General features: G+C 41.6%; 1 protein-coding gene across 8 annotated transcripts in view; it reads right to left on the bottom strand.

The window, feature by feature from the left end:
• hnf4a (hepatocyte nuclear factor 4, alpha) overlaps positions 1-25,072 on the bottom strand; it is a 245,115-nt gene that overhangs the window by 28,583 nt on the left and 191,460 nt on the right. For all 8 annotated transcript variants that reach the window (XM_068048237.1, XM_068048238.1, XM_068048241.1 and 5 more), the window contains 3 exons: positions 22,768-22,942; positions 15,115-15,209; positions 863-969 (listed from right to left, as the gene is read on the bottom strand). In XM_068048237.1, the coding sequence (XP_067904338.1) occupies positions 863-969; positions 15,115-15,209; positions 22,768-22,942 (377 nt within the window). The remainder of the gene's footprint in view (positions 1-862; positions 970-15,114; positions 15,210-22,767; positions 22,943-25,072) is intronic.

Below are 25,072 nucleotides of genomic sequence, written 5' to 3' on the forward strand. Positions count from 1 at the left end.
GCCACATGTCAAATGCAAACTTGAGAACGCTTTGTTGCAAATAGAAAGCAGTAGATTAATTCAGCTTTAATTCGTGGAGAGAATGAAATTCATTGAAAGCTATTGCCATTGTGTTTGATGAGAATCAACAGCAACAGAATTTTCTAAATGATCAGATCAGCCACTCAGTATTACTCTTACCCACATCATTGTTCTGTGAAAGGGTTGGCTTTACTTGTAAAAATCTATGTTTGTGATAATGGTATTGAAGCAGTGTTAGAGAAAGGAGAAAGTAGGCCTCATTTGTTACTAAATAGAAGTTTTGGCCACAAAGCCTTATTTGTCAGCTGCGCCTCATTTGGTACTACTCTTGCCTCTGAGTCAGAAGGTTGTAGGTGCAAGTCCTACTCCAGAGTCTTGAGCACAAAAATCTAGGCTAACACTCTAATGCAGTACTGAGGGAGCGCTGCACTGTTGGAGGTGCCATTTTTTGGATGAGAAGTTATACTGAGGCTCCATCTGCCCTCTCAGGTGGATATAAACGATCACATGGAACTTTTTCGAAGAAGAGCAGGTGAGTTATCCCCAGTGTCCTCGCCAATATTTATCTCTCAAGCATCATCACAAAAACAAATTATCAGGTCATTAACATATTGCTGTTTGTTGGACCTTGCTGTGCACAAATTGGCTGCTGCATTTTCTACATTACAACAGTAAAAAGAAAAGTACTTCTTTGGCTGTAAAGTGCTTTGGAATATCCTGAGGTCATGAAAGGTGCTATATAATTGTAAATTGTTTTTTTTTCACCAGTAACATCAAAAATTCATCCTACATGGTACTTTATTTGTTCAAATAATAGTGATATAAGCTAAGATTACTGTACCTGACGAGAAAGAACCTCTGCTTGTATGAGTGCATTAATTGAAGGCAAACTGCTGTCCTCATAGCTTGACCGCCTCGTACTTATTCTGTCTCTTTCATTCTGCACAGCTAGAGTGAAGACGATATGTTCAAAACACTTGTGTTTTACAGTAATACATTCTAAATAGTCTTAGAGTTTAAACAGATAAAATCTCGAAGTATTCAGACCTGCAAAATCAGACTTTGACATTTGAAATCATGGTGTATTATACATCATCAAGTTGAACATCATATTCGGCATCGAACAAATGTTTTGGCAGAGTTAAATATTTTAAAATGTTCCAAACACACTACAGTGAAACATATGCATTGACCATCTCTAGAGGTTCCCTAATACAGTTTTTAAAAACAAATCTCGTCATCCTAGGTGATGATGGGCTGTTGAGTACACCTCATTTGATCTGTCTGGCCTGTAAAGTATGGTGAAAAGGCTAGGTGTGAATGTCATTCAATCACATAAATGAAGGAAACCTCTGGTCCTCCATGTAAATACTCCAGAGTTTATGGAGTAATATTCAATTTGGGCATGAGATTGACTCCACATGACAGAACCTGCCCAATTTTCATTGCCGATTTTTAAGACTGAATATTCCTTAATCTGTCCCAACAGGATAAGAATGAGACTTCCATCTGTTACCCCAGCATTGCCCTGTTTCTTAGGCCAGGGTTATTATTTATTCATGGCAGGCTCCTGATAGAAATCTTGCCAGTAAGTGGGGGCCTGCTGGTGGCCCTGAGGAAAATTTGAGCAGTGCCACAATGGAATTATCATTGCAGAGGAGAGAGATGGGCACTTAGAGGGGCGTGAAAGCTGCACCTGAAAACTGATTGTGGCGTATACTTTCAGAAGATAAGCAATCAGGCCGAAATGGAGGGAGGAGAAACTGCTCCCTTCATTTGGAAACTTTGGGGCCTTCCCAAAGGTCTCTCTGTAATTACCAACAGGAACATAGTAACCGGCTTCACTTGGCAGGCTTGGGAAGCAGTGCTAAGAAATGCAAATAGGAGGTAAATGGGTTGAAAACCTGGACTGTGCTGACATTTGCATGGGATGGATAGATAAAGTGCAGCCATGGCAGTTCTGGCAGGGTCTAGGGGAGAGAAACTAACATTGGTGCAGGAAAGTGGCAGGAGACCATGTTGTCTGATTTTCCCATTGTTTCTCCTGTTATACTGCCCAATTTGGAGTGGGCTGGTGGAGGAAAATCCAGGCCTTCCTGTTTGTTCTCATTTGGGGTGAGGTATTTGGGGCTGTCAGTGCCCATTAAATCATAAACAGCCTGAGTTATTGGAAGCTGAATTGGATAGCCCCTGAAAACAGACTGAAAATAAGATCACATTGCATGACTGCTGCCAGAATACCAGGCATTGATCTACAAAATTGACTGTCGATGGTTACACACCAGCTGGACAAAGAGGGAGTGGAATCCCTTTCAGTTTGGAAACAGGGTAGAGTTGACAGAGGGAAACCTCAATGCAATGTACGTACATTCGATTTTTTTAAAAATTCATTTCATGGGATGTGGGTGTCACTGGCAAGGCCAGCATTTGTTGCCCATCCCTAATTGCCCTTGAGAAGGTGGTGAACTGTCTTCTTGAACCTTTGCAGTCCATCTGGTGCAGGTACACCCACAGTGCTGTTAGTGAGGGAGTTCCAGGACTTTGATCCAGTGACAGTGAAGGAACGGTGTACAATTCCCATATCAGGATGGTGTGTGGCTTGGAGGGGAACTTGCAGATGGCGGTGTTCCCACATATCTGCTGCCCTTGTCCTAGGTGGAAGAGGTCATGGATTTGGAAGGTGCTGTTGAAGGAGGCGTGGTGAGTTGCTGCAGTGCATCTTGCATATGGTACTCACTGCTGCTACTGTGCATCGGTGGTGGAGGGAGTGAATGTTTAAGGTGGTGGATGGGGTGAAATCAAGTGGGCTGCTTTGTATGGTGTCGAGCTTCCTGAGTGTTGTTGGAGCCACACTCATCCAGGCAAGTGGAGAGTATTCCATCACACTCCTGACTTGTGCCTTGTAGATGGTGGATAGGCTTTGGGGGAGTTAAGAGGTGGGTTACTCGCCACAGAATTCCCAGCCTCTGACCTGCTCTTGCACCCACAGTATTTATGTGGCTGCTCCGGTTCAGTTTCTGGTCAATGGAAACTCCCAGGATGTTGATGGTAGGGGATTCAGTGATGGTAATGCTGTTGAATGTCAAGGGGCGATGGTTAGATTCTCTTGTTGGAGATCGTCATTGCCTGGCACTTCTGTGGTACAAATGTTACTCGCTACTTATCAGCCCAAGCCTGAATGTTGTCCAGGTCCTGCTGCATATGGACATGGCTGCTTCAGTATCTGAGGAGTCTAGAATGGTACTGAACATTAAAATCATCCAAACAATTGTAGAAAATCAGGGCAAATGCGAGGGAGGAATTTAAAACAATTATCACTAGAGGAAAAAGTACTATGCAAACTTATGGGACGAAAAGCTGAGAAGTCGCAGGACCTCATGACCTGCATCCTGCATACATAATGGAAATCTTTCAGGAATGTGTGCATTGAATATGATTCAAACTTACTGCCATTGTTTAGCTATTATTTTACATTAGTTAAGCTCACAATAACTAACTTTTTTTAGGAGGGACATTTCTTCAAACGAGAGCTTTTGCTGAGCTCTAAACCTGAGCCATGGAAATTCCCCACAATCATATTCTTATTAATACCCCAGATATAAAGCACTTCAAAGACATAAAATATGCACTGGCCACAAAATTTTGCAATAATAAGCTTTAAATGATTGTTGGAAAATCTGCAACACTGATGTGTTAACTCTACATTTGAACACCTTCACGTATCATTGAGTTACAGGAGTAATTGGCTTCATCAATGATAATTGTTGCCAACAGAAAAAAAAATAAAGTGACAAATGGCATGTTAAAATTAAAGTCAAATATCTACTTAAAATAGTGACTTATATTGAGGCTCACATGACAGTGATGAATTATTCAAAATTTTCCTTGTATAATTTGGACCGTTTGCTTAGGTTACAGCTAGATGATTAGAGTCAGGAATATGTTATTCACTATAAAATGCCATGATTATTTACAGATAGTAAGAGTTAATGACACATCAGTCACAAAACCTAGAATTGTTGTACATCTGTATAATGTGTATAAAATGTAATCAGTCGGATACAATGAATAACTTTTATGAGAAAAAAGCAGGAGTGCAGTCAACTGTCATAAAAGAAGTTCTCAAGGTTATGCATTGGTTTATCAGTGGAGACACTATGTTCAGTCACAGAATGCTGCTTTCTGAATGTTTACTCAGCACTAACTGGTCATGGACCTCAAGTAAAGTCTATTTAACATTAACAGACTTAGGAAAACATTCCAAAAGACACTGGGAATGCCTTACTTTCGTTTCTCCATTTTTGCTGGGCTATGACATCTGGGCCTGCAACTTTAATATGAAGAGGTAGAAATTGGTTTGCACCAGCAGGTTGGAACAAACAGGATGCAGGGAAAGACCACAATGCCAGAAAAATAGGTCTGAGGCCCAATCGATATTAGGTCTTGAACCTCATTTTAACGAGACCTGTGTGAGCTGCGGACGCCTATTTCATGTGCCCAGACAGTTCATCAGTGAAGTAATGATGAACGTTGTACTGGCAGTGGGGGAGGGAGTGTGTATGAAGGCAGCTGGGAGAGAGACAGAACAGGGTTCAGCAGGGGCCAGGAGTGGTGCGAAGGAGCCAGATGGGGCATTGCTGTTCTTGGCTCTGAATTATGGTATGCATTTTTTTTAAACCATACTCTTAGTTTTTTAAAAAATTCTTTCATGGGATGTGAGCATCACTGGCAGGCCATCGTTTGTTGTCCATCCATAATTGCTCTTGAACTGAGTGGCTAGCTAGGCTATTTCAGAGGGCAGTTAAGAGTCAACCACCTGCTGTCAGTCTGGAGTCACATGTAAGCCAGACCAGGTAAGAATGGCAGATTTCCTTCTCTAAAGGATATGAGTGAACCAGATGGGTTTTACAACAATCAATGATAGTTTCATGGCACCATTATTGAGATTAGCTTTTAATTTCAGATCTTAATTAATTGAATGTAAATTCCACCAGCTGCCATGCCATTAGCCTGGACCTCTGGATTACTAGTCTCATGACATTACACTATACCACTGTCTCCCCTCCAACAGCTACACTAGACCTGGCTAGGCCTAGCACTTTCTGCGCTCAGCAAATTAATTTCTGGAATGGGTTCTAGATTCTAAAACTAGCATTAGACCTCTTATTAGCATATTCAAGGGGCTTGACACTGGTCTAGGCTGACATCAAGGATCTAAAACAAAAACACATTTGGGCTGTGTCTGATGCTTTTTTGGTACATAAGGTTGTCCCCTAAGTTGGGCCTCTGTCCCATTTTCCACTGAGAAACAGGCCCAGTCAGGCCCAATTTCTCCCTTAAGTGTGTATTTTTTTTTAATTCGCATAATTCTGGTTTTCTCTCTGTATCTTTGGATCATTTTCTGTTCAAACACAAAGTAGGAGTGTTCACATCACTCACAGGTTTCTTTCATCAAAGTTTTATTTATAGACCAGCCAATTCTATGGCATCATGTTAGATCAAGTGGATTATGACAACAACAACTTGCATTTCTGTAGTGCAGCTGACACAGAAAAATGTCTCCAGGAAGAGGACAAAAATTGACACCAAGCAGGAAAGAGAACAGAAACTGAAAGGTTGGAAAGGGATTCAAAATACAATGGGAGAAAAGGTTTTTTTAAGAGGCTTTTGCAAACAGTGAGGTAAGTGGCAAGGTAGAAGGATTTATGGAGGGCATTCTTGAAAGCTGGAACATAATGACTAAAAGACCAGCAAAGGATGTTGAAGCAGAGGGAGTGGAAGAAAAGAAATAAGCCAATGTCAGATTAGTAGAGCAGCGAAGTCTACAGGAGATCATTAAGATGGGGTTGAGGCATTGGAAGGATAGCAAGGTGAAGATAAGAGTTTTGAAATCAATTCACTGAGGCACAGAGAACCAATGGAGTTTTCCAAGGATGACTGTGATGAACGTGTAGGCATAAGGCTGCTAGACCTTCAATAGATTATAGTTTAGGGATGGTGAAGATGAGGAGCCTAAAGAGGAGAACATTGGAAAAGTTGAGCCATGCAGTGATAACATGTGGATTAGGGTGCCAGCAGTTGGGGAAGATTTAGGGCTGGATTTTGTTCCCAGCCCTGCGCAAGTTCCGTAGCCGGGGAAGCTGGGAGATCGGAGCAACAGCGGCCTGCCATGGAGCCTGATGCCGGGATGGTCGGGCCCGATCTTCCCGGTGGCGGGGAAGCTCCATGGCAGCACCTCTGTCACTCCGTGGCAGGACCATGCTTTAAATATTGAAATTACCTGTTTGCATACATTTTAATGGAATTCGCCGTGATCCTGCCATTCGTTTCCAATCTTCAGCTTGACGTGCGGCACTCATGTGCCTTCACGTTCCCATCCTTTAAAAGCTGGCACCACCGAGGTGAGAGGCCTCGGTGCCTGCAAAGTTTGGTGGGTAATACCCTGCTCTTATTTGTTTTTACAATGAACTTGGACATTTGCATTAAATTTAAGTAGCCAGAAATGAGGGGCCGTTTGGAACTCTGCATCCATTAATCATGTATGTAGCGGCAAGGGGGGTGGTGGAAGGGGTGAACGCTGCATGTTTTGCATAGGGGGAGTGCGGTAGAGGCAAATTCTGCATGTTTTGCATAGGGGACAGGGGTAGGGGCAAACACTTCATCTTTGGAACTGTCTGCAGCGCTGGCAGCCTTTTAAAAGTGGTGCCAACTTCTGCTCCCGTCTCAAGTGATGCTGTTCACGGCGTCGCCGAAGCCGCCCCTGCCATGTGATTGGGGATGGGCAGCTGTCGTGCATATGTTAATGAGCCACAAGATGTAAGATCGTGGTGGTGTGGCGGCGTGCTGCCCGTGTATGCTGGCTGCCATTTCTGTCACCCACTGCCACTCCCGGCGGGGGGACAACACGATTCAGCTCTTAGAGTCTGAGGTGAGCAATGTTTCTGTGGTAAAATGAAGTGGGCTTAGTAACAAATCAGATATGTAGAAGGAAGCTGGGTTCAGGTTGGCCAGTACACCAAAGTTCAGTACATCTAGATTTAGCTTGACATGGCAGACAAGGATGGTGATGGAATCAAATGAGTGATGGGAATGAAGATTTTTCTTACTGTTTTTATTTTTACTTGGAGGAAATTTCAGCTCATCCAGATGTTGGGCAGGCAGGAGAGTGTAACAACAGCCTTAGGACTGTTGGAGAATGCAGAGTAGAGTTGGGTGTTGTCAGAGTGCATATTGAAAGTAATCTCACATTTCTGGATGATATTATTGAGGAGTAGCATGCAAATAATGAAGAGAAGAGGAGCAAGATGCAGCCCATTCTATATAAGAGAATGCAGGCATAAGCAGAACAATGAAAAGGTTAGACTATCGAGGTCAGAAAGCAGAAGAAAAAAAGACTGGTCTTGTTGAAGGCAACAAAAAGGCCAATGGGTATGGGAAAAGACAATGAACCATGGTCACAGTTGCACAGAAGCCATTTGTGACTGACCATAGAAATCTCAGTGGTATGGTTCAGGTTGGAAAGTGTCAAACAAGAAATGACTGGAGAGGTAGCAGTATATATGGTTGGAGTTAGGTTAGTACTTGCAGAAAATAGAATGAATGTAAGCGAGTTTTTCAAAGAGGTGTTTGATAATGGTGGTATTCAGAGAATAAGTATAGTACCTGAGATTAGAGTTGGTTGATGTTGACCAGAATATTGTTCAGACAGGGAACCTGTATAGTAAAAAAACAGGAGGAGACTGAAGGAGCACATCATGGATCTTTTCTTGAGGAAATGAATCTAAGGAGGGCTGGAGAAAATGGGAAATAAATTACAGAATATATGAAGTGTGGCAGCAGGGTTAGGGAGAGGCTAAAGCAGAGGATTGGAAATTTAGGTGGCGGAGAGGAGATTGGTCAGAAGAGGCAGAGGCAGCTGAGCAAATGGTTTTAATTTGGGACACAGATTCAGGAGTTCCTTGCTTTTGGTGTCTGTCTATTGTGAGCATGTATGGTGCAATGGAGGGAGTTTGGAGGGAAACCTATGTGAAGAGGAGTTTGGATTTGTTCATGCTTACCAGTTTTTGGAATTTGCTATGAAAATATATTTTGAAGGAATTAAACTATGTTTAGTTATGGGCAGCCAGTGCAGTTGCTTGACTAGTCTGCTCAAGCTCAATATCCACTGATTTGAGGTCAGAGGTGGTTGTTGAATCAGGGAACAATGGGAGACTTTTCAGGGTGTAATGGGAATGAAGACATCAAAGTTGGAGAGTAGATCAATGGAGAAATCAACATCATTGTGGGTAGAAAGGCAGAAGATAGTGAGGTTGCAGTGTAGAAGGGGATCTCTGATGGAGTTAAGGGTAGATTTTTCCATTGGCAGAAGGTGATAGAGGAAGGGTTTGAGGTGGGCCGGGAAGGAGAGAAGAAAGTAATTCGAAAAAGCTTTGTCAGTGACAGAGACTTCAGAGGCCTCAAGACCATGTGATGATGATGAGAACAAAGAGATGACTGAATGTATTGGTGAAGGAAGCGCGATGGGACAGGAGATGGAAGATGATGAGAACAGCAGGAAGTTGATGGTAGAAGTGAGTTGAGTGCAGTGTGAAATCACAGAGGATGAGCTGTTGTTCAGTGCAGAGAGTGAGACAGACAGGAAGGAAACATTTTCAGCAAAGAAGATACTTTGGGATTTATAGATCAATAAAATCTTAAAGGAGATGTGGAAGGAGTGATTGAGACTGAGGTATTTGAATGAGGGGAAAGAGTTGGAGGAATGAGGGGACAGGCCAAATTGAGATATCACCTTCATTGCAGGGTTTGGGGCGCAGTACACACTGGGAGCAGCTTTCATGAACGAGAAGTTGCTACTGATGAGCTAGATATCATTCAGGCTGAGGATGTTGATACACTTTTCCAGAATAAAGTTCTGGCTGGAGAAGGGCTTGTTCATAAAGGATAGGACAATTTGTAGGCTGATAGAGAGTGGGAGGAGGGCCTGGGGCAATAAAGGAAAATAGATCCAATGGGGCAGTAACAAATGGTAGTGCCATAGAACAAAGTGAGCAGAGAGCAGCTTGCAGGAGTGGAATGGGGGATAATGAGAGGCTGAGACAATGAATAGAGGGGTACAAGGTGGAGAAAGGGATGTGGATAAGCAGGAGGTGGAGCAGCTTGGATGTGGGGTGGAAGTCATTATGCACCGAAATACCATGACAGCAAGAGTTGTTGTAACATTAATAACAGTCAGATAGGCAGGAGGTTAGAACTGTTGTGATGGATACAGCAATAAACTTTGGGCAAGATGAGAGTTGCCTGAGTCTATTGCGAAGATCAAGACCGAGTCCTGCATGGTGATCAGGAAACGTTCAAGGACCAGTCAAGAAGAACAACTCCTAAGGTCAATAAAGTTCAGGTGAAAGGTATGCACAATTCAAGAGGATAATCTGTACAAATTTGGAGAAGGCAATTTGTGTCCAGGACCTGTCAGATGGTTGGAAACTTGAGATCAGTTTGAAAGGCTGATGTATTTTTAATCTGTATGTGTACATGTTTTTGTACATTTGTATGTGTGTATAGATACAGTCATAATGAAATATGTTCATTTGGTGACATTGATTAAAAGTGAAAAGAATAAATTATTTTATTTTAAGGGAAGGATGCAACTGCCAATACATTTTTATAGATTGATATATTTTCACAATTAATCTGTTATCGTCTGTATTTAAGTTAGGTTGAGATTAAACAAGGATTGGCTGAAGAATTAAAGGAGCTATCTGTTTTTAAAAGTTAGCACCGGACGGTGTTTTAAAGAGAAGTACCTGTCTACACAAATGATCTTAAAGGTGCATGGTCACCTAAATAGGCACAGCAGAATGACTCTGGTAACAACTTAAAAGAGTCCCACATTTTGCCAATAGTTAAACAAATAACCATCATAGTGGTGGAATGCAAAATCATTCCAATCTTTTTAATCTAGCTAACTCTTACTTGAGTATTTAATTGAGTGAATAGAATTGAAGATTCCAACTCAGTGATCCAGATCTTTAAAATGCTGAGAGGTAAATGTAAACAGACTAAGTGATTTAGGTTGTGAGCTATATATTGCATGTTTTAAACTATCTGACATTAGTGAGAATAGAAGTTTCACCCCCGCACAGAAACGTGGGACAGGCTCCAAGTAAAATCAGTTAATGCTTCAAAAAAGGAGCTGACATGGCTAAAGGCATAGACTGAGTTGATCAACTGGTGTTATGGAGAATGATGCTATACATGAAGGGAATCAGGCCAGGAGTGATAAGAAGGAAATCCTTTGGAGTTTGTTCACTTATCGCTGGGGGTCGGAAAAGATTTATGCAGAATTATCCCTTAAGCAATTAAATAGGTGGGTTAGAGGCCATGATGGGGTAAATTGCACATGATGGGGGGAATTTTATGCTCTTCCTGGCCAGGTTCCCGGGAAGAACATATAACTGGGCGGGATGGCGGTGGGGGGAGGAACCTGCCACCTTCCCTCCTCCACCAAAATTAAGTCCAGAGCAGGAAGGTCTGTGAACAGACTTCCCGCCCCACCGCCAACTGAGGCTCTTAAATGGGCAATTAATGCTCAATTAAGGGCCTCATCCCGCCGCTGCTGTTATTAGCCCAGTGGCGGGTGGGCCTGTTGCCCTGTGGTGAGCATGCCAAGCAAACCCACGTGGGTTGCTTTCCAGCTCCAGTGGGTGGGTGGGTGGGGGGACTCGTTAAAAGGCACTTAATGCCTGAATGAGGGACCCGCATCAGGAATTGAGGGGACCCATTGAGAGTCACCCCTTGTCATTGCTGCCATCCACCCTCCCCCCGTGAAACCCCTCATGCCACTTTGGCGGTGATGCTGCTTAGTTAAAGAGCTGCTGGCCCCCAATATTATCTTGATGACAGGAGTCTTGACCACCGGCTAAAGCACCGGTGATAGCCCTGCGTCGCCTCCTCTGGGGAAGGCCCGCTAGATTACGTGCCAATTGGACACTTAAGTGAGCAGTTCTCGGCCTTTCCCTGGGATTGAAGACCCTGGCAGCGGAAGTCCTGTTGGCTAAGAGCTACTGGCCAATTAGAGGCCGATAGGGCTTTAATTCAGCAGCGCCACCGTGGAGGCAGTGGCTGCTGCCGGTAGAGCTCTCACTGGAGGGGTTGAAAACAGGTAACAGGTAAGTCAGGGCGGGAGGAGTTTTGAGGGGTGGGGGTTGTAGTGGAAGGGGAGTGTAGGGGGGTTGACAGCAAGGGTCATCTGCTTCCCAATGCTGGGTCCCTCATTCAGGCATTAAGTGCCTTTTAACGAGGGACCCTGCCCCCCACCCTGGAGCCAGCAAGCTTGGCATGCTCCCCATGCGGCGACAGGCCCGCCTGCCACTGGGATGAAGCCCTTAATTGGGCATTAATTGCCCACTTGAGCTCAGTTGGCAGCGGGGAGGAAAGGCCTTCCCACCACAGACTTAATTTGGAGGTTGCGGGAAGGTGTCAGTGTCCCTGCTCCCCACCTCCCCACCGCCACCAACCCGCTCGATTATTTGCTCTCCCCACCTCCAAACCCAACACGGGAAAGAGCATAAAATTGTCCCCAGCTTGTGAAAGGATCAAGCCTCAGATTGAACAGTTCTTATTTATTCCTTGCTTTCTCTGAACTTCCTCTGAACTTAAATAGTCTTTGTTCGTGTTGATCCCTCGCTGGGCTATAGTTTCATGGACACAAGTTGCCTTCTGGTATTTTTCACAAGTGCCTATTCTTCATTTGTCAGCATAAATGGTGAATGGTGGTAGGCATTTTTCACCATGGAGCTTATTACAGGTGAGCCATATTCTACTGTTGACCTACTCCTGCTCCTAATTCGTACGTTCGTATGTACTGTTGCTGATCAGGAGTGGGAACCTTTGCTCAGTTTCTCTGTGTAACCCTAGATACTAAAGCTAATTCTAATGTCCCATGAAAGTCAATTGAAATAAAAATTGGGAGAGATGTAAAATGGGTTACTGACTAATTCTAATGTCCCCCAGATATCTTCTGTAGGGCAGTGTAGTGAGAAAGATAACTTCTGACTGGAACATGCTAAAAAATTATTTCTTAATTTTGGTGGCTCCAGATATAACAATGCAACTCTTTTTAAATCCAGATTCAGAGTTCAGGTTCAAATTTTTCCAATGTGCTCCAGGTAATATTCCTATTAAGCACTTCCTCCTCGACCGTGACTTCTCAAGCTTCAGAAAATTCAAGGCATCTTTTTGCATCATTCCTGTGAATAATTTGAACTCAAGCTGTATAAAGTAGAAGATAGTAAAAAAAACCTCTTCAATTGGATATGTATCATACTATTATAAAGGAAAAATCACCTTGTTTCAAGTCAGTGGCAACACAGTGCTTAATGGGACTGTTGTACATACTTGGTTGGAATGAGTGGAGCACATTAAGTATTTCTGCTAGCTAGGTTATCCTTACTGTGCATACTGAACATTACAGTATATCCTGATACTTGAAGCATCATTCTGTACATGTGTTTTGATTTGTGCATTGCTTATATGCTTGAACTGGGCCCCAAGTAGCCCATGTCCTGCACACACTTTGGTTGCAATTTTTGTGTCTAGATTACATTGGACGTCCAATGAGCAGTGCAGTGAAAAATCCAAACCAATGATGTCACTGGAAGGCATGAACCATTTTTGTGGTCGAGCCTTATTTGAATGGGAGCGGTGAACTGGTATTGTGAATAATGTTGCTTATAGACAGCTTGCTATTTGGGAAACCTGGCAGGGGATAAACTGATAATGGGCCTGCAGTATCTCTTTAAATGGGAATGCTGTAAAGATAGAGGTCAATAAAGTAATTTTTACCATTGGAAAATTTAAACAGCACACCCAGAAGCAAGGAGTTCAAGTTAACGAAAACTTAAGTTTCAAAACTCACAAAATAATCAAGGAAAACGGAAAGGCATACCTTTTTTCAGCTTTTACTAAGCGTTTCCTTTAAGTAATGCTTGAACTGGCCATTTCAAGCCCTCTATTGCCTGTGCTTTGATATGGCAGCAGTATGGCATCAAGGAGCCCTAGCAAAACTGGAGTCAATGGGAATCAGGGGGAAAACTCTCTGCTGGTTAGAGTCATACCTAGCGCAAAGGAAGATGGCTGTGGTTGTTAAAGGTCAATCATCTGGGCTCCAGGACATCACTGCAGGAGTTCCTCAGGGTAGTGTCCTAGGCCCAACCATCTTCAGCTGCTTCATCAATGACCTTCCTTCAATCATAAGGTCAGAAGTGGGGATGTTCGCTGATGATTGTGCAATGTTCAGCACAATTCGTGACGCTTCAAATACTGAAGCAGTCCGTGTAGAAATGCAGCAAGACCTGGACAATATCCAGGCTTGGGCTAATAAGTGGCAAGTAACATTTGCGCCACACAAGTGCCAGGCAATGACCATCTCCAAGAAGAGAGAATCTAACCATCTCCCCTTGACATTCAATGGCATTACCATTGCTGAATCCCCCACTATCAACATCCTAGAGGCTATCATTGACCAGAAACTGAACTGGAGTAGCCATATAAATACTATGGCTACAAGAGCAGGTCAGAGGCTAGGAATCCTGCGGCGAGTAACTCACCTCCTGACTCCCAAAGCCTGTCCACCATCTACAAGGCACAAGTCAGGAGTGTGATGGAATACTCTCCACTTGCCTGGATGGGTGCAACAACACTCAAGAAGCTTGACACCATGCAGGACAAAGCAGCCCGCTTGATTGGCACACCATCCACAAACATTCACTCCCTTCACCACCGACGCACAGTGGCAGCAGTGTGTACCATCTACAAGATGCACTGCAGCAACGCACCATGGCTCCTTAGACAGCACCTTCCAAACCCGCGACCTCTACCACCTTGAAGGACAAGAGCAGCAGATGCATGGGAACACCACCACCTGCAAGTTCCCATCCAAGTCACACACCATCCTGACTTGGAACTATATCGCCGTTCCTTCACTGTCGCTGGGTCAAAATCCTGGAACTCCCTTCCTAACAGCACTGTGGGTGTAACTACCTCACATAGACTGCAGCAATTCAGGAAGGCAGCTCACCACCACCTTCTCAAGGGCAATTAGGGATGGGCAATAAATGCTGGCATAGCCAATGACGCCCACATCCCATGAATGAATAAATTTAAAAAAAAATCCGGTCCTGATTGTTTCTGGCTGGAGAGCTAGTCACCTAAATCAAGACCCACTTGGAAATCGTGGTTTGTGGGCTTCGGCAGTAAGTTGCAGATTTTTTTTGTTTTTCTTCAAGTTTTTGTCTTGCTACTGTCCAGTTCATGTTGAAAAATAGGGTGGAAACTAGATTTTAAAAAAGCTCCTATTCTATCTATTTATAATTGCATCTCTACTGGTTAGTAAGGCCAAACTCTTGCAGGTAGGTAGTTAGAGCCAGTTTGCAGAGAATCATAGAATAATACATCACAGAAGGAGGCCATTCAGCCCATTGTACCTGTGCAAGCTCTTTGGCACAGCTATTTAATTGGTTGCAAACCCCTTCTCTTTCCCCATAGCCCTGTTTTCCCTTCAAACATTTATCTAATTCCCTTTCTTGAATATTGTGTTAGCACGTTTGTTAGACAACAGCTGACATAAGGCTACTACTCCACTGAAATACAACCTTGCATGATCTTGTTGGAGGCAAGACAGCAAACTGGACTGGAAAATTGCTGACTCCATGCTGGGGTCTTGCATCAAAATGCTGCTGATGCAAATTCAGCATGAATCCTTTAGTATAAATTCAAGCACTCGTGCAACACATGCATCAGTGTTTGATCAGCTCTTCTTGTTGCTAAGCAGGCAGTACTGTGTATTCTGATGGAGCATCCGCCAATGTTGCCTTTCTGAATTTTATGTGATTGGAGTCTTGCCTCTGTTGCATGTAAAAGCTTCAGAGTCTAGAGTTTGTTTGGAATAAGCCTCTCCACATAAGCAAATTAAGAGTATTGCCTGAACACAAGCGCTTTGGCTACTTTCTTCCAGCACCTCTTGAAAGTTCCTATGCTATGTAAGTGTCTTAACATCAATGTACCCTGTTTTACATACACATTTAAGTTTCTTACCTTCCTTTTTCATCCCTGCTCGAAAGCACTTTTTTAACCTGCAGTATCGACATTGGTTTCGTTTGTCCTTATCTACAATGCATTGTCTGTTAAACCTTAAAGACAACACAAAAATAATCACATTGTTAGCATCTATAGATCATACTCTCCGTACAGCTAAATATATACAAAGAAATGTGAACACTTCCAGTTTTGTTTATGTCACCATTTCAGCATGCTGTAAATGTGGGAATCTAACATTGAAACAAGTCACTACTGATATTTTTATTAGCAGAAATAAATTCTCACCAGTCGGCGGGAATGAAGGTGCAGGGCAGGGAGGTTGGGACTGGGTGGGAGGTGGGAGAGCGGCAAGATTTCACTACTTATTACTCTCATTTATTTTCTCACTAACATTAACAAAAGTAGAAATTTTAGCCCCACAAGAGTCTGTCTTTGAAGTATTTGTGTCATGGGAGCCACTGTGGAATTCTCAATTCTTTGTTGAGACTGCAGAACTAGATTGCTGTTGAGAGAGTAAACATATCCTGTTCATTTAAAAGGATTGGCTGCTCATTGCAAATTAAAGATTTTATCCTTTCCAACATTAACTGCATCAAGAGTGGAGTCAAACTAAAATCTTTCAACTAAAACATTTCCTATTTTCTATTTTCATAATTCCCATAAATTAGAGAACACATTTTCTGCTTGAAAGCATTTCTATCTATATCTTGATGATGAAGATGTCAATTACTTTCTTCAGAAAAAATTGATTTTAAATATGATTATTCTTTGAAAGGGAAGTCACAGCTTATTGGCCATAACCAAACTTTATACTTGAGGTTCTATAAGAGCTAATCATGCTTCAAATCAAATCTTTTAGACCTAAATTATTGTCTTTTACCTCACTCTCCATTCCCATACCACAAACCACTGTGAACATCAATCCTGTTTAGCCAAAAAACAGCAGCATTGACAACGATGCACAGCTAATTTCTCTTTCCTTACTTTGTTTCAACTAATTTAGCTTTTGCAAGGCCCACCAGGAATCCAGCAAGATCTGCCTTCATATAAAGCAAAATACTGCAGATGCTGGAAATCTGAAATCTGGAAATACTCAGCAACATCTGTGGAGAGAGAAGCAGAGTTAACGTTTCAGGTCAGTGACCCTTCATCAGAACTGGCAAATGTTGGAAATGTAAAAGGTTTTAAGCAAATAAAGCAGGGGTGGGGCAAAAGATAACAACGCTCTGTGACCCTCTGTCCTATCAACACCTTGCCTTTTGTTATCTCTTGCCCCACCCCCACCCCTGCTTTATTTGCTTAAAATCTTTTACATTTCTAACATTTGCCAGTTCTGATGAAGGGTCACTGACCTGAAGCATTAACTCTGCTTCTCTCTCCACAGATCTGTCAGACTTGCTGAGTATTTCCAGGATTTCTTGTTTTTATTTCTGCCTTTTATATATGTTTGTTAATTGTTATTTTTAATTAAGCAGGATTGTTGTTCACACAGTGATGTGATGAGTCTATGATTGTGGATTGGCAGTGAGAGGAACTTTAGCACCAACTGTAACCCAGCACGCTTTTAACATAAAATCGCCAAAATTTACTGATCATCATGTCTGTGCCGGCCATAAAAGAGCAATCCAGCCTAATCCCACTTTCTAACTCTGGGTTTGCAGCCCCTTAGGTTAGGTCACTTCAAGTGCATATCCAAATACTTTTTAAATGCGATGAGGATTTCTGCCTCTACCACCCTTTCAGGCAACGAGTTCCAGACCCTCACCACCCTCTGGGTGAAAGCATTTCTTCTTAACTCTCCTCTAATCCTTCTATCAATTATTGTAAATCTATGCCCCGGTTATTGACATCTATGCTAAGGGGAATAGGTCCTTCCTATTCACTCTTTCTAGGCCCCTCATAATTTTATACACCTCAGTTAAATTTGCCTTCAGCCTCCTCTGTTCCAAAGAAAACAACCCCAGCCTATCCAATCTTTTCTCATAGCTAAAATTTTCCAGTCCTGGTAACATCCTCATAAATCTGCTGTGTACACTTTCTAGTGCGATCACACTTGCATGAGAGTAGTCTAGTATGGCAGGAAAAGAAAACATGGATTAACAAAAAGCCATTCAGCCACTCAGGTCTGTTCCTTCCACAGACAATGTATAATTTACCCTATCATGGGGATTCTACCCACTCCATTAGGCAAAGAAATTGGCTCTGATGTTTGCCAATGAATTATCTCATACTGTTAAGGTTTAAATATGATTAATAGAAAACTAGATGAGGTACTATTCCAAGAGGAAAAAAAGAGGAACATAAAAGTATGCATCAAACTGCAAGAAATTATGAATGCAGAGACTACTTTAGGAAGGTAATTTAATCTAACCCATGCCCCATCTCCCAGCTTGAAACTCCTTGGCCTTACAACCAGCCTAATTTTATTGCTATTGTAGTCAGGGAGAAAAATCACAACTGCACATCAGCTACTGATGTGATATAATTTGCTGCATTTTCTATTGTCATATTGTTTTACTCAACACTTCTGCATGAAGGCAGTAACCCTTAAACTCAACAGCCTTCTTTGCTGCAGCTCTAACAGTTAGCAATTGCTTGATGGTCAGCCACCAAAAATTGATAAATCATTGATGAAATATGGACAATGACCACACATATGTACAGTGGAGCTATATAGCACTGATACTATACAATGCCTTGCAAACTTGGCCTGTTGCTCAATTACTGTTGTAAACTCTTACAGTGGTCTGCTCAGATCGAACCTGGCAAAGGTTGAATCTCCCTATGTAAATATGAATTGCTGCTCAGGCCTCCAAAGTTATCTTGTATCCTTCACGCAAACCAGTCCTGGAACTGATGCATCAGACTAGATGTCACCATATTTAAATAAACATTGTTACGACCAGATGAGAAAGAGGTCCAGGGCTCCCTTTTAGCCTTCACCTGGTCTTACTGGAACAGGGTATAATTTTAAACACACCGTGTTTTTAGCTCCCCCTTGCTAAATCCTTGTTCACCGCTTTCCAATTATGAGGCAAAGAAACCAGCACAGACAGGCTTTCTTAGGTTTAAAGAAGAAAAGTTGAAACTTAAACTCTAATTCAGTTAATGCCTACAGATGCATGATGTGCTCACGCTAGCATGCATACGCGATACGCACATGCAAATAGAGACAGAAAAGAGCAGAAGAAATAAAGTGGAAAAGTTTGAGGCAATATCTGAATAGCTTTTGTTACGGGTCTTTGAGCTCAATGTGGAGTCCTTGATTGTAGGTAGATCTTGCTTTTCGTTGGGGCCCAGTATTCTTCTTAAACCTTGCTCACCGTAGGACACTTTTCTCTCTTGGGGTTCATGTGTCTTCAATGGATTCAGAGGCTTGTGAGAAAGAGATGGCAGCAGACAGGAGAGATCTTCTCAATCCAGGAGCAAACAGACTTTTTGCCCAAACTGTTTGTACAAGTTCAAATAACTCAAGTTGCTCAGCAGGTTAGTCATGTGACTAGCTAGTTTTGCCCATATCCATTTGTGTATTCGGCCATCTTAGCAGTCAGCCTGGAATGTGAGCTCCCCCACCTTCAATGCCTGGTGATCAAAAATCCATCGTGGATTGAATGTATCAGGGAATGGCTGCATTGTCCTTCCAAACACTGTCTGTTAATATGCAAATATTTTTTCCATCCCCGGCTGATCTGTTTAACAAGCCCTTTCATCACTCCGGTAACAGTTTAAAATCAATGTTCATGACAAAATTAATGTGCCTCATTCTTGGCAGGTGGGTGCCTAGCAATAACAACATGTTTAACAATGATAAACACTACAACTGCAAGAAAAAAAATAATGAAGTCACATCATAATTGCCTTGGCATAAACTTGCAGTAGAGTGTCCTTCGTCTTGCTGTATGCAAGTTAAGTGTTAAACCAGCTTAATGCCTTTCTATATTTTAAAATAAATGATCAATTTTTGTATATTTTTGTGGCAGAGAATCTGAATGAAAGTTTACATTTGTAACTGTATGCCAGACTTTCTGGGTAGATGGAATTCTACCCTTATTTCACTAACCTGAGACATAATTGTTCTGGAATAATAATTAGTGCTAATCATTAACAGACTGACTACGAAAGAAGGAAAATTGTAGACATAATTCTTTTGAAACTGAAACTAATCTTTGTAAAAGTCCCTGGTTGCTATGGCAGAGTCTATTTAGTTGTTGAAATAAACAACTAATATATATCATAGACATATCATAAAGGTCTTATCAATGGAAACACTTAAAGTGCCATCTTTGAATGGCACCAAATGCTAACTGCTAACAGTAATCTTTTCTTGGATCAGTTCTATCCTCATACAGTGGATTCCTCTTAAGATGATTTCTCCTTTGGCAGAGAAATTTAATGACCTCAAGGGTTAATAGATGTCTTGCAGAGTTAACCTTAACCAAGAAAATTTACAATTAGAGTGAATGGAAATTTCTTTAGGTGGACATTTTTATAGGTTTGTAATTTGTTCTCTGTTTCAGTCCCGTTTGCTGCCTTTTCACCTTTGCACTCTTTGCCTTCAGATAGTAGTATAAGATAGTCAAAATAATCACCTTCACAATTGCCGAGTGTTGCTCTGTTTTGGATGAAAGAAGTCATGTTTTATGGAACAAAATAAGTTTCTTGGATTTTTAAAAACTAATCTCAGATGCAGCACTCCACTATGACAAGAAATCCTACTTGGCAGCCGAACAAGAAAATGGCATTACTTTTCTACAGAGCATGTGAAAAATCTTGGATCTGAAGCAGGGTTTGTTCTATTCAGAGTTAATCTTGCATGGGCTTTGCTGTGCTTTGTTTTCACACATAGATCAGTAATGATGTTGAATAAGATCATGAAAAGTAGGAGCAGGAGTAGGTCATATGGCCCCTCGAACCTGTTCTGCCATTTAACAAAATCATGCCTGAACTTTTGCATCAACTCCATTTTCCTTCACTAACCCCAAATCCCTTGATTCTCTTAGTGCCCAAAAATCTCTTCATCTCAGACTTGAATTAACTCAATAGTTGAGCATCCACAGCCCTCTGGGGTGGAGAATTCCAAATATTCACAACCATCCGAGTGAAGAAATTTCTACTCATTTCAGTTCTAAATGGCCAACTCCTTATCCTAAGACTGTTCCCCTTCATTCTATACTCTTCAGCCAGGGGAACAGCCTGTCAGCATCTACCCTGTCAAGCCCCCTAAGAAATTTATACGTTTCAGTGAGGTCACTCTCATACTTCTAAACTCCAGAGAATATAAGCTGATTCTACTCAATCTCTCCCCATAAGACAACCTTCTTATCCCAGGAATCAATCTAGTGAACCTTCAATGCATCCTATAAGGCAAGTATATCCTTCCTTGGGTACAAAGACCAAAAATGTGCACAGTACTCACAGTGGCGCAGTGGTTAGCACCGCAGCCTCACAGCTCCAGGGACCCGGGTTCGATTCTGGGTACTGCCTGTGTGGAGTTTGCAAGTTCTCCCTGTGTCTGCGTGGGTTTTCTCCAGGTGCTCCGGTTTCCTCCCACAAGCCAAAAGACTTGCAGTTTGGTAGGTACATTGGCCATTATAAATTGTCACTAGAATAGGTAGGTGGTAGGGAAATACAGGGGCAGGTGGGGATGTTTGGTAGGAATATGGGATTAGTGTAGGATTAGCATAAATGGGTGGTTGATGGTCGGCACAGACTCGGTGGGCCGAAGGGCCTGTTTCAGTGCTGTATCTCTAATCTAATCTCTACTCCAGATGTGAGCTCACCAAAACCCTATATAATTGCAGCAAGGTTGCCTTACTCTTATTCTCCAACTCCCCTGCAATAAAGGTTAACACACATTTTGTCTTCCTAATTGCATGCTGAGCCTCCATGTTAACTTTCTGTGATTCATGTACAAGGACCCCCAAATCCCTCAAAATACCAACATTTACTAGTATCTCACTTTTTAAAAAATGTTCTGCTTTTTCATTCTTCCTACTAACATGGATAATTTCACAGTTTTCCATGTTATATTCCATCTGCCATTTTCTTGCTCAATCATTTAACCAGTCTAAACTCTTTGCAGCCTTCTTGCACCCTCCTCACAGCTATTTTCCCAATGCACAAATTCTAAACTAAACTGAAGTTTGCTTGCTGTAACTTATATCACAAGTTCTTCTGAGGTCACTGATGTACATGATCTATTTCTTAGAATTTATTTAACTTTAACATAAAATATAGGCCTCTTGTAGGAGTTTTCCTGTGACTTGAAATGCATATGACTGTTTCTTTCAATTGCATACCAAGCTTACACTTCTGAACCGTCATTTTCTGGAGCATATCAATGTATCTTTTTTTAAATCATTCTCGGGATGTGGGTGTTGCTGGAAAGGCCAGCATTTATTCCCCATTCCTAATTGTCTTTGACAAGGTGGTGGTGAGCCCTCTTCTTGAACCGGTGCAGTTTGTATGATGAACATTCTCCCACAGTGCTGTTAGATAGGGAGTTCCAGGATTTTGACCCAGCAACAATGAACAAACAGGGATTTATGTCAAGGTCTGGATGGTGTGTGACTTGGAGAATTTAGAGGTGGTGGTGTTCGCATGCACCTGCTGCCTTTGTCCTTCTAGGTGGTAAAGTTCATGGTTTTGGGAATTGCTGTTGCAGAAACCTTGGTGAGTTGCTGCAGTACACCTTGTAGATATGCAGTCTGCCAAGAAACTCCTCTCTCCAACTTTTGAGATAGAGAAGTTCTGCAATTACTACAGTCACACAGATCATTTTGACACTCATGCCAGATGCACAAGACTTCCAAAATCATTGTTGTAGAAACCATGGCCCCGATATTTACTTAAAACCAGGAATAGAGCAAGAAAGAGAGGATTTTTTAACTTTTTAATTTTTTTAAATTCATTCATGGGATGTGGGCATCGCTGAGAAGGCCAACATTTATTGCCCGTCCCTTATTGCCCTTGAGAAGGTGGTGGTGTGCCCCCTTCTTGAATCGCTGCAGAAACCTGGAAGTAGAAATACCTTCCCACCCGCCTGGAACCCAACCATCCTTGGAGATTAAAATTACCCCACATCAGTCTGATCTCTACTAGGCTTTTTTCATTTCTTGTATAAGTTGTTGATCAAATTGACAGTAAACTATTTCTCACAGTGGTGACCTTCCTTTCAGCTCCTCCTATACATATTAACTAGACAATCACTTTGCGATGCATTATAGTTGAGTAATGTGTAATACTGAATATTATTGTCCTGTAATAATTTAATCTGAATTGTGAAATTCTCTTTAACTGATTTGTTAATTTTAGTAATGTAATCTAATCAGTTAGTCCAAATATATGATTAAATATATGGCTTCAAAATGTCATGTTAAGCTATATTTATTTGGAGTACTGTCTTCATGTATGTATATCTATGTTTGTATGGAGATGATCAAGAAACTATAACATAAAACAGCCTGCAATAGTCTATAGCAGACTAAGACCTCCTTTGATTTTTGGCAAAGTACAATATTTCATGCTAAAGAGCACTGGGGAAGCATGCAATATGCTTGCAGTAAACGTTGACCAATGTGGTGCATGACCTTTGTGAAGTATATAACCAATAAACTGTACACCCTACTAAATTAGTTTAAGGAATTCTACCTGCAGGAATACATGTGATTTTTTCGGACACTTCGTCTGAAGAAACCTTTGCAGCCATCACAGCTGGAGGCACCGTAATGTTTTCCTGTAGCTCGATCACCACAGATTGCACAAAGTGCACTGATCCCAATGTTGTTAGACGCATTCATGTTGGTGGCTTCACTTGGAGATGTATCTGAGAACAACAGAAATAGATAGTTCTAAAGGAGCTCAAATACAGTTAAAAATAAAAATTAAAATACAGCTTAATAAAGCTGTAAATTGGATCTTGTTCAACTTGGAAGGGAAGGTGGCCTACGGTTTGAATGTTCTGATGGTCAACATCAATATCAATCTGTTCTGACCAACAAGAGTGCTAAGTGAAACGGAATAATTCTGTAACAATTTCAAAGTCATCAGACAGCCTAGGCAAGAGCTCAAAGTCATTCTTAATACAGGTTGTTGGCAGATTTGAAGATCACTTTGGATTGGGATTTGCACCCAAGCCTTCTGAATGGAAATCCAATGCTCTAGTGCAAAATTTATTAGGGTGCAATACAGTAACTAGTTTATTTCATACAATAACTTCAAGATATATTGGTATTTGCAAAGAAAAAGCTTCACCTCAGCAGTATATATGAATCAAGTTACAAGCAATATAGGATCATATCTTACAGTAGTGGGTGATCTATGTATGCATCATTAATTAGATTTTTTCACACAGTTTTTTCAAAATTTCTTTTTACAACTCCTGCAGAGAGAATGGGAAACAAGTACACACAGAGAAAAGAAAGAAAGTGGAGAAATTAGTTAAAAATGTAATCAGAGGGACAAAGGGATATTTAGGAAAATAAGTATAGCAGCAGTGGCTGAAAATAACAGGAAAACATTTTTTCAGTACTATAACAGTAAGCAAGCAGTCAAAGAAGAGTAAAAGCCATAAAATGCAAACAGAACCAAAACTGAGGATAAGCACAAAGTAGTTAATATTCTGAATGATTAGTTTTGGAATTCCAGAATCATAGAATGGTTACAGCAACTCAGGTAGTTCCATTTCCCTGCCCTTTCCCTGTGGCCTTATAAATCTTTTCTCTTGAGGCCCTGATCCAATTCCCTTCTGAAAGCCATAACTGAATCTGCCTCCACCACACTCTCAGGCAATGCATTTCAGATCCTAACCACCCGCTGCATAAAAAAAGTTTTTCCTCATGTCCCCTTTGGTTCTTTTGCCAATCACTTTAAGTCTGTGTCCTCTGGTTCTCGACCTCTCCAACAAAAGGAACAGTTTCTCTCTATCTACGCTTCATGATTTTGAACAACAATCTCCTTTTAACCTTCTCTTCTCTAAGGAGAACAACCCAGCTTCTCCAGTCTATCCATGTAACTGAAGTCCCTCATCCCTGAACCATTCCTACAAAGCTTTTCTGCGCCCTCTCTAAAGCCTTCACATCCTTGCTAAAGAGCAGTGCCCAGAATTGGACACAATTGAGGCCGAACCAGTGTTTTATAAAGGTTCATCATAATATCCTTGCTTTTGTACTCTATGCCTCTATTTCTAAAGCCCAAGATCCTATAGGTCTTTTAACCTCTTTCTCAATCTGCCTTGCCACTTTCAACAATTTGTGTACATATACCCCAGGTCTCTCTGTTCTTGCACCCCCTTTAGAATTGTGCCCTTTAGTTTATATTACCTCTCCTGATTGTTCCTAACACGTTTATGCCCATTCCACCAGCCTGTATATGTCCTCTTGAAGTCTACCACCAAGTTTTATGTCATCTGCATATTTTGAAATTGAGCTCTGCATATCCAAATCTAGGTCATTAATATATATCAAGAAAAGCAGTAGTTCTAGTACTGACCCCTGGAGAACCCTCCTGTATACCTTCCTCCAGTCTGAAAAACAATTGTTTACCACTACTCTCTGCTTCCTGTCACTCTGCCACTTTGTATCCGTACTGCCACTTACCCTTTTATCCCATAGGCTTCAAATCTACTGTCAGGTCTGTTATGTGGCACTTTATCAAGCGTCTTTTGAAAGTCTATATACACCACATTGATTGCATTAACCTCATCAGCCATCTCTGCTACTTTATCAAAACTCAATCAAGTTAGGAAAACACAATTTGCCTGAGGATCATCTGTACACTAACCTAGTAAACAATAGTTACTATAGATTTGGACAGGGAACACCATATCTGACCAACCTTTGAGGAATTAACACCCCAAATTGACAGTGGAAAGCCCTAAAACATGGTGCACCTAGACTTCCAAAAGGAATTTTAACAAGTCCCTCTTGAAAAGCTATTAGTCAAACTCAAAGGTATG

Source organism: Heterodontus francisci, chromosome 16 (genome assembly GCF_036365525.1).
Source record: "Heterodontus francisci isolate sHetFra1 chromosome 16, sHetFra1.hap1, whole genome shotgun sequence".
NCBI classification, from domain to species: Eukaryota; Metazoa; Chordata; class Chondrichthyes; order Heterodontiformes; family Heterodontidae; genus Heterodontus; species Heterodontus francisci.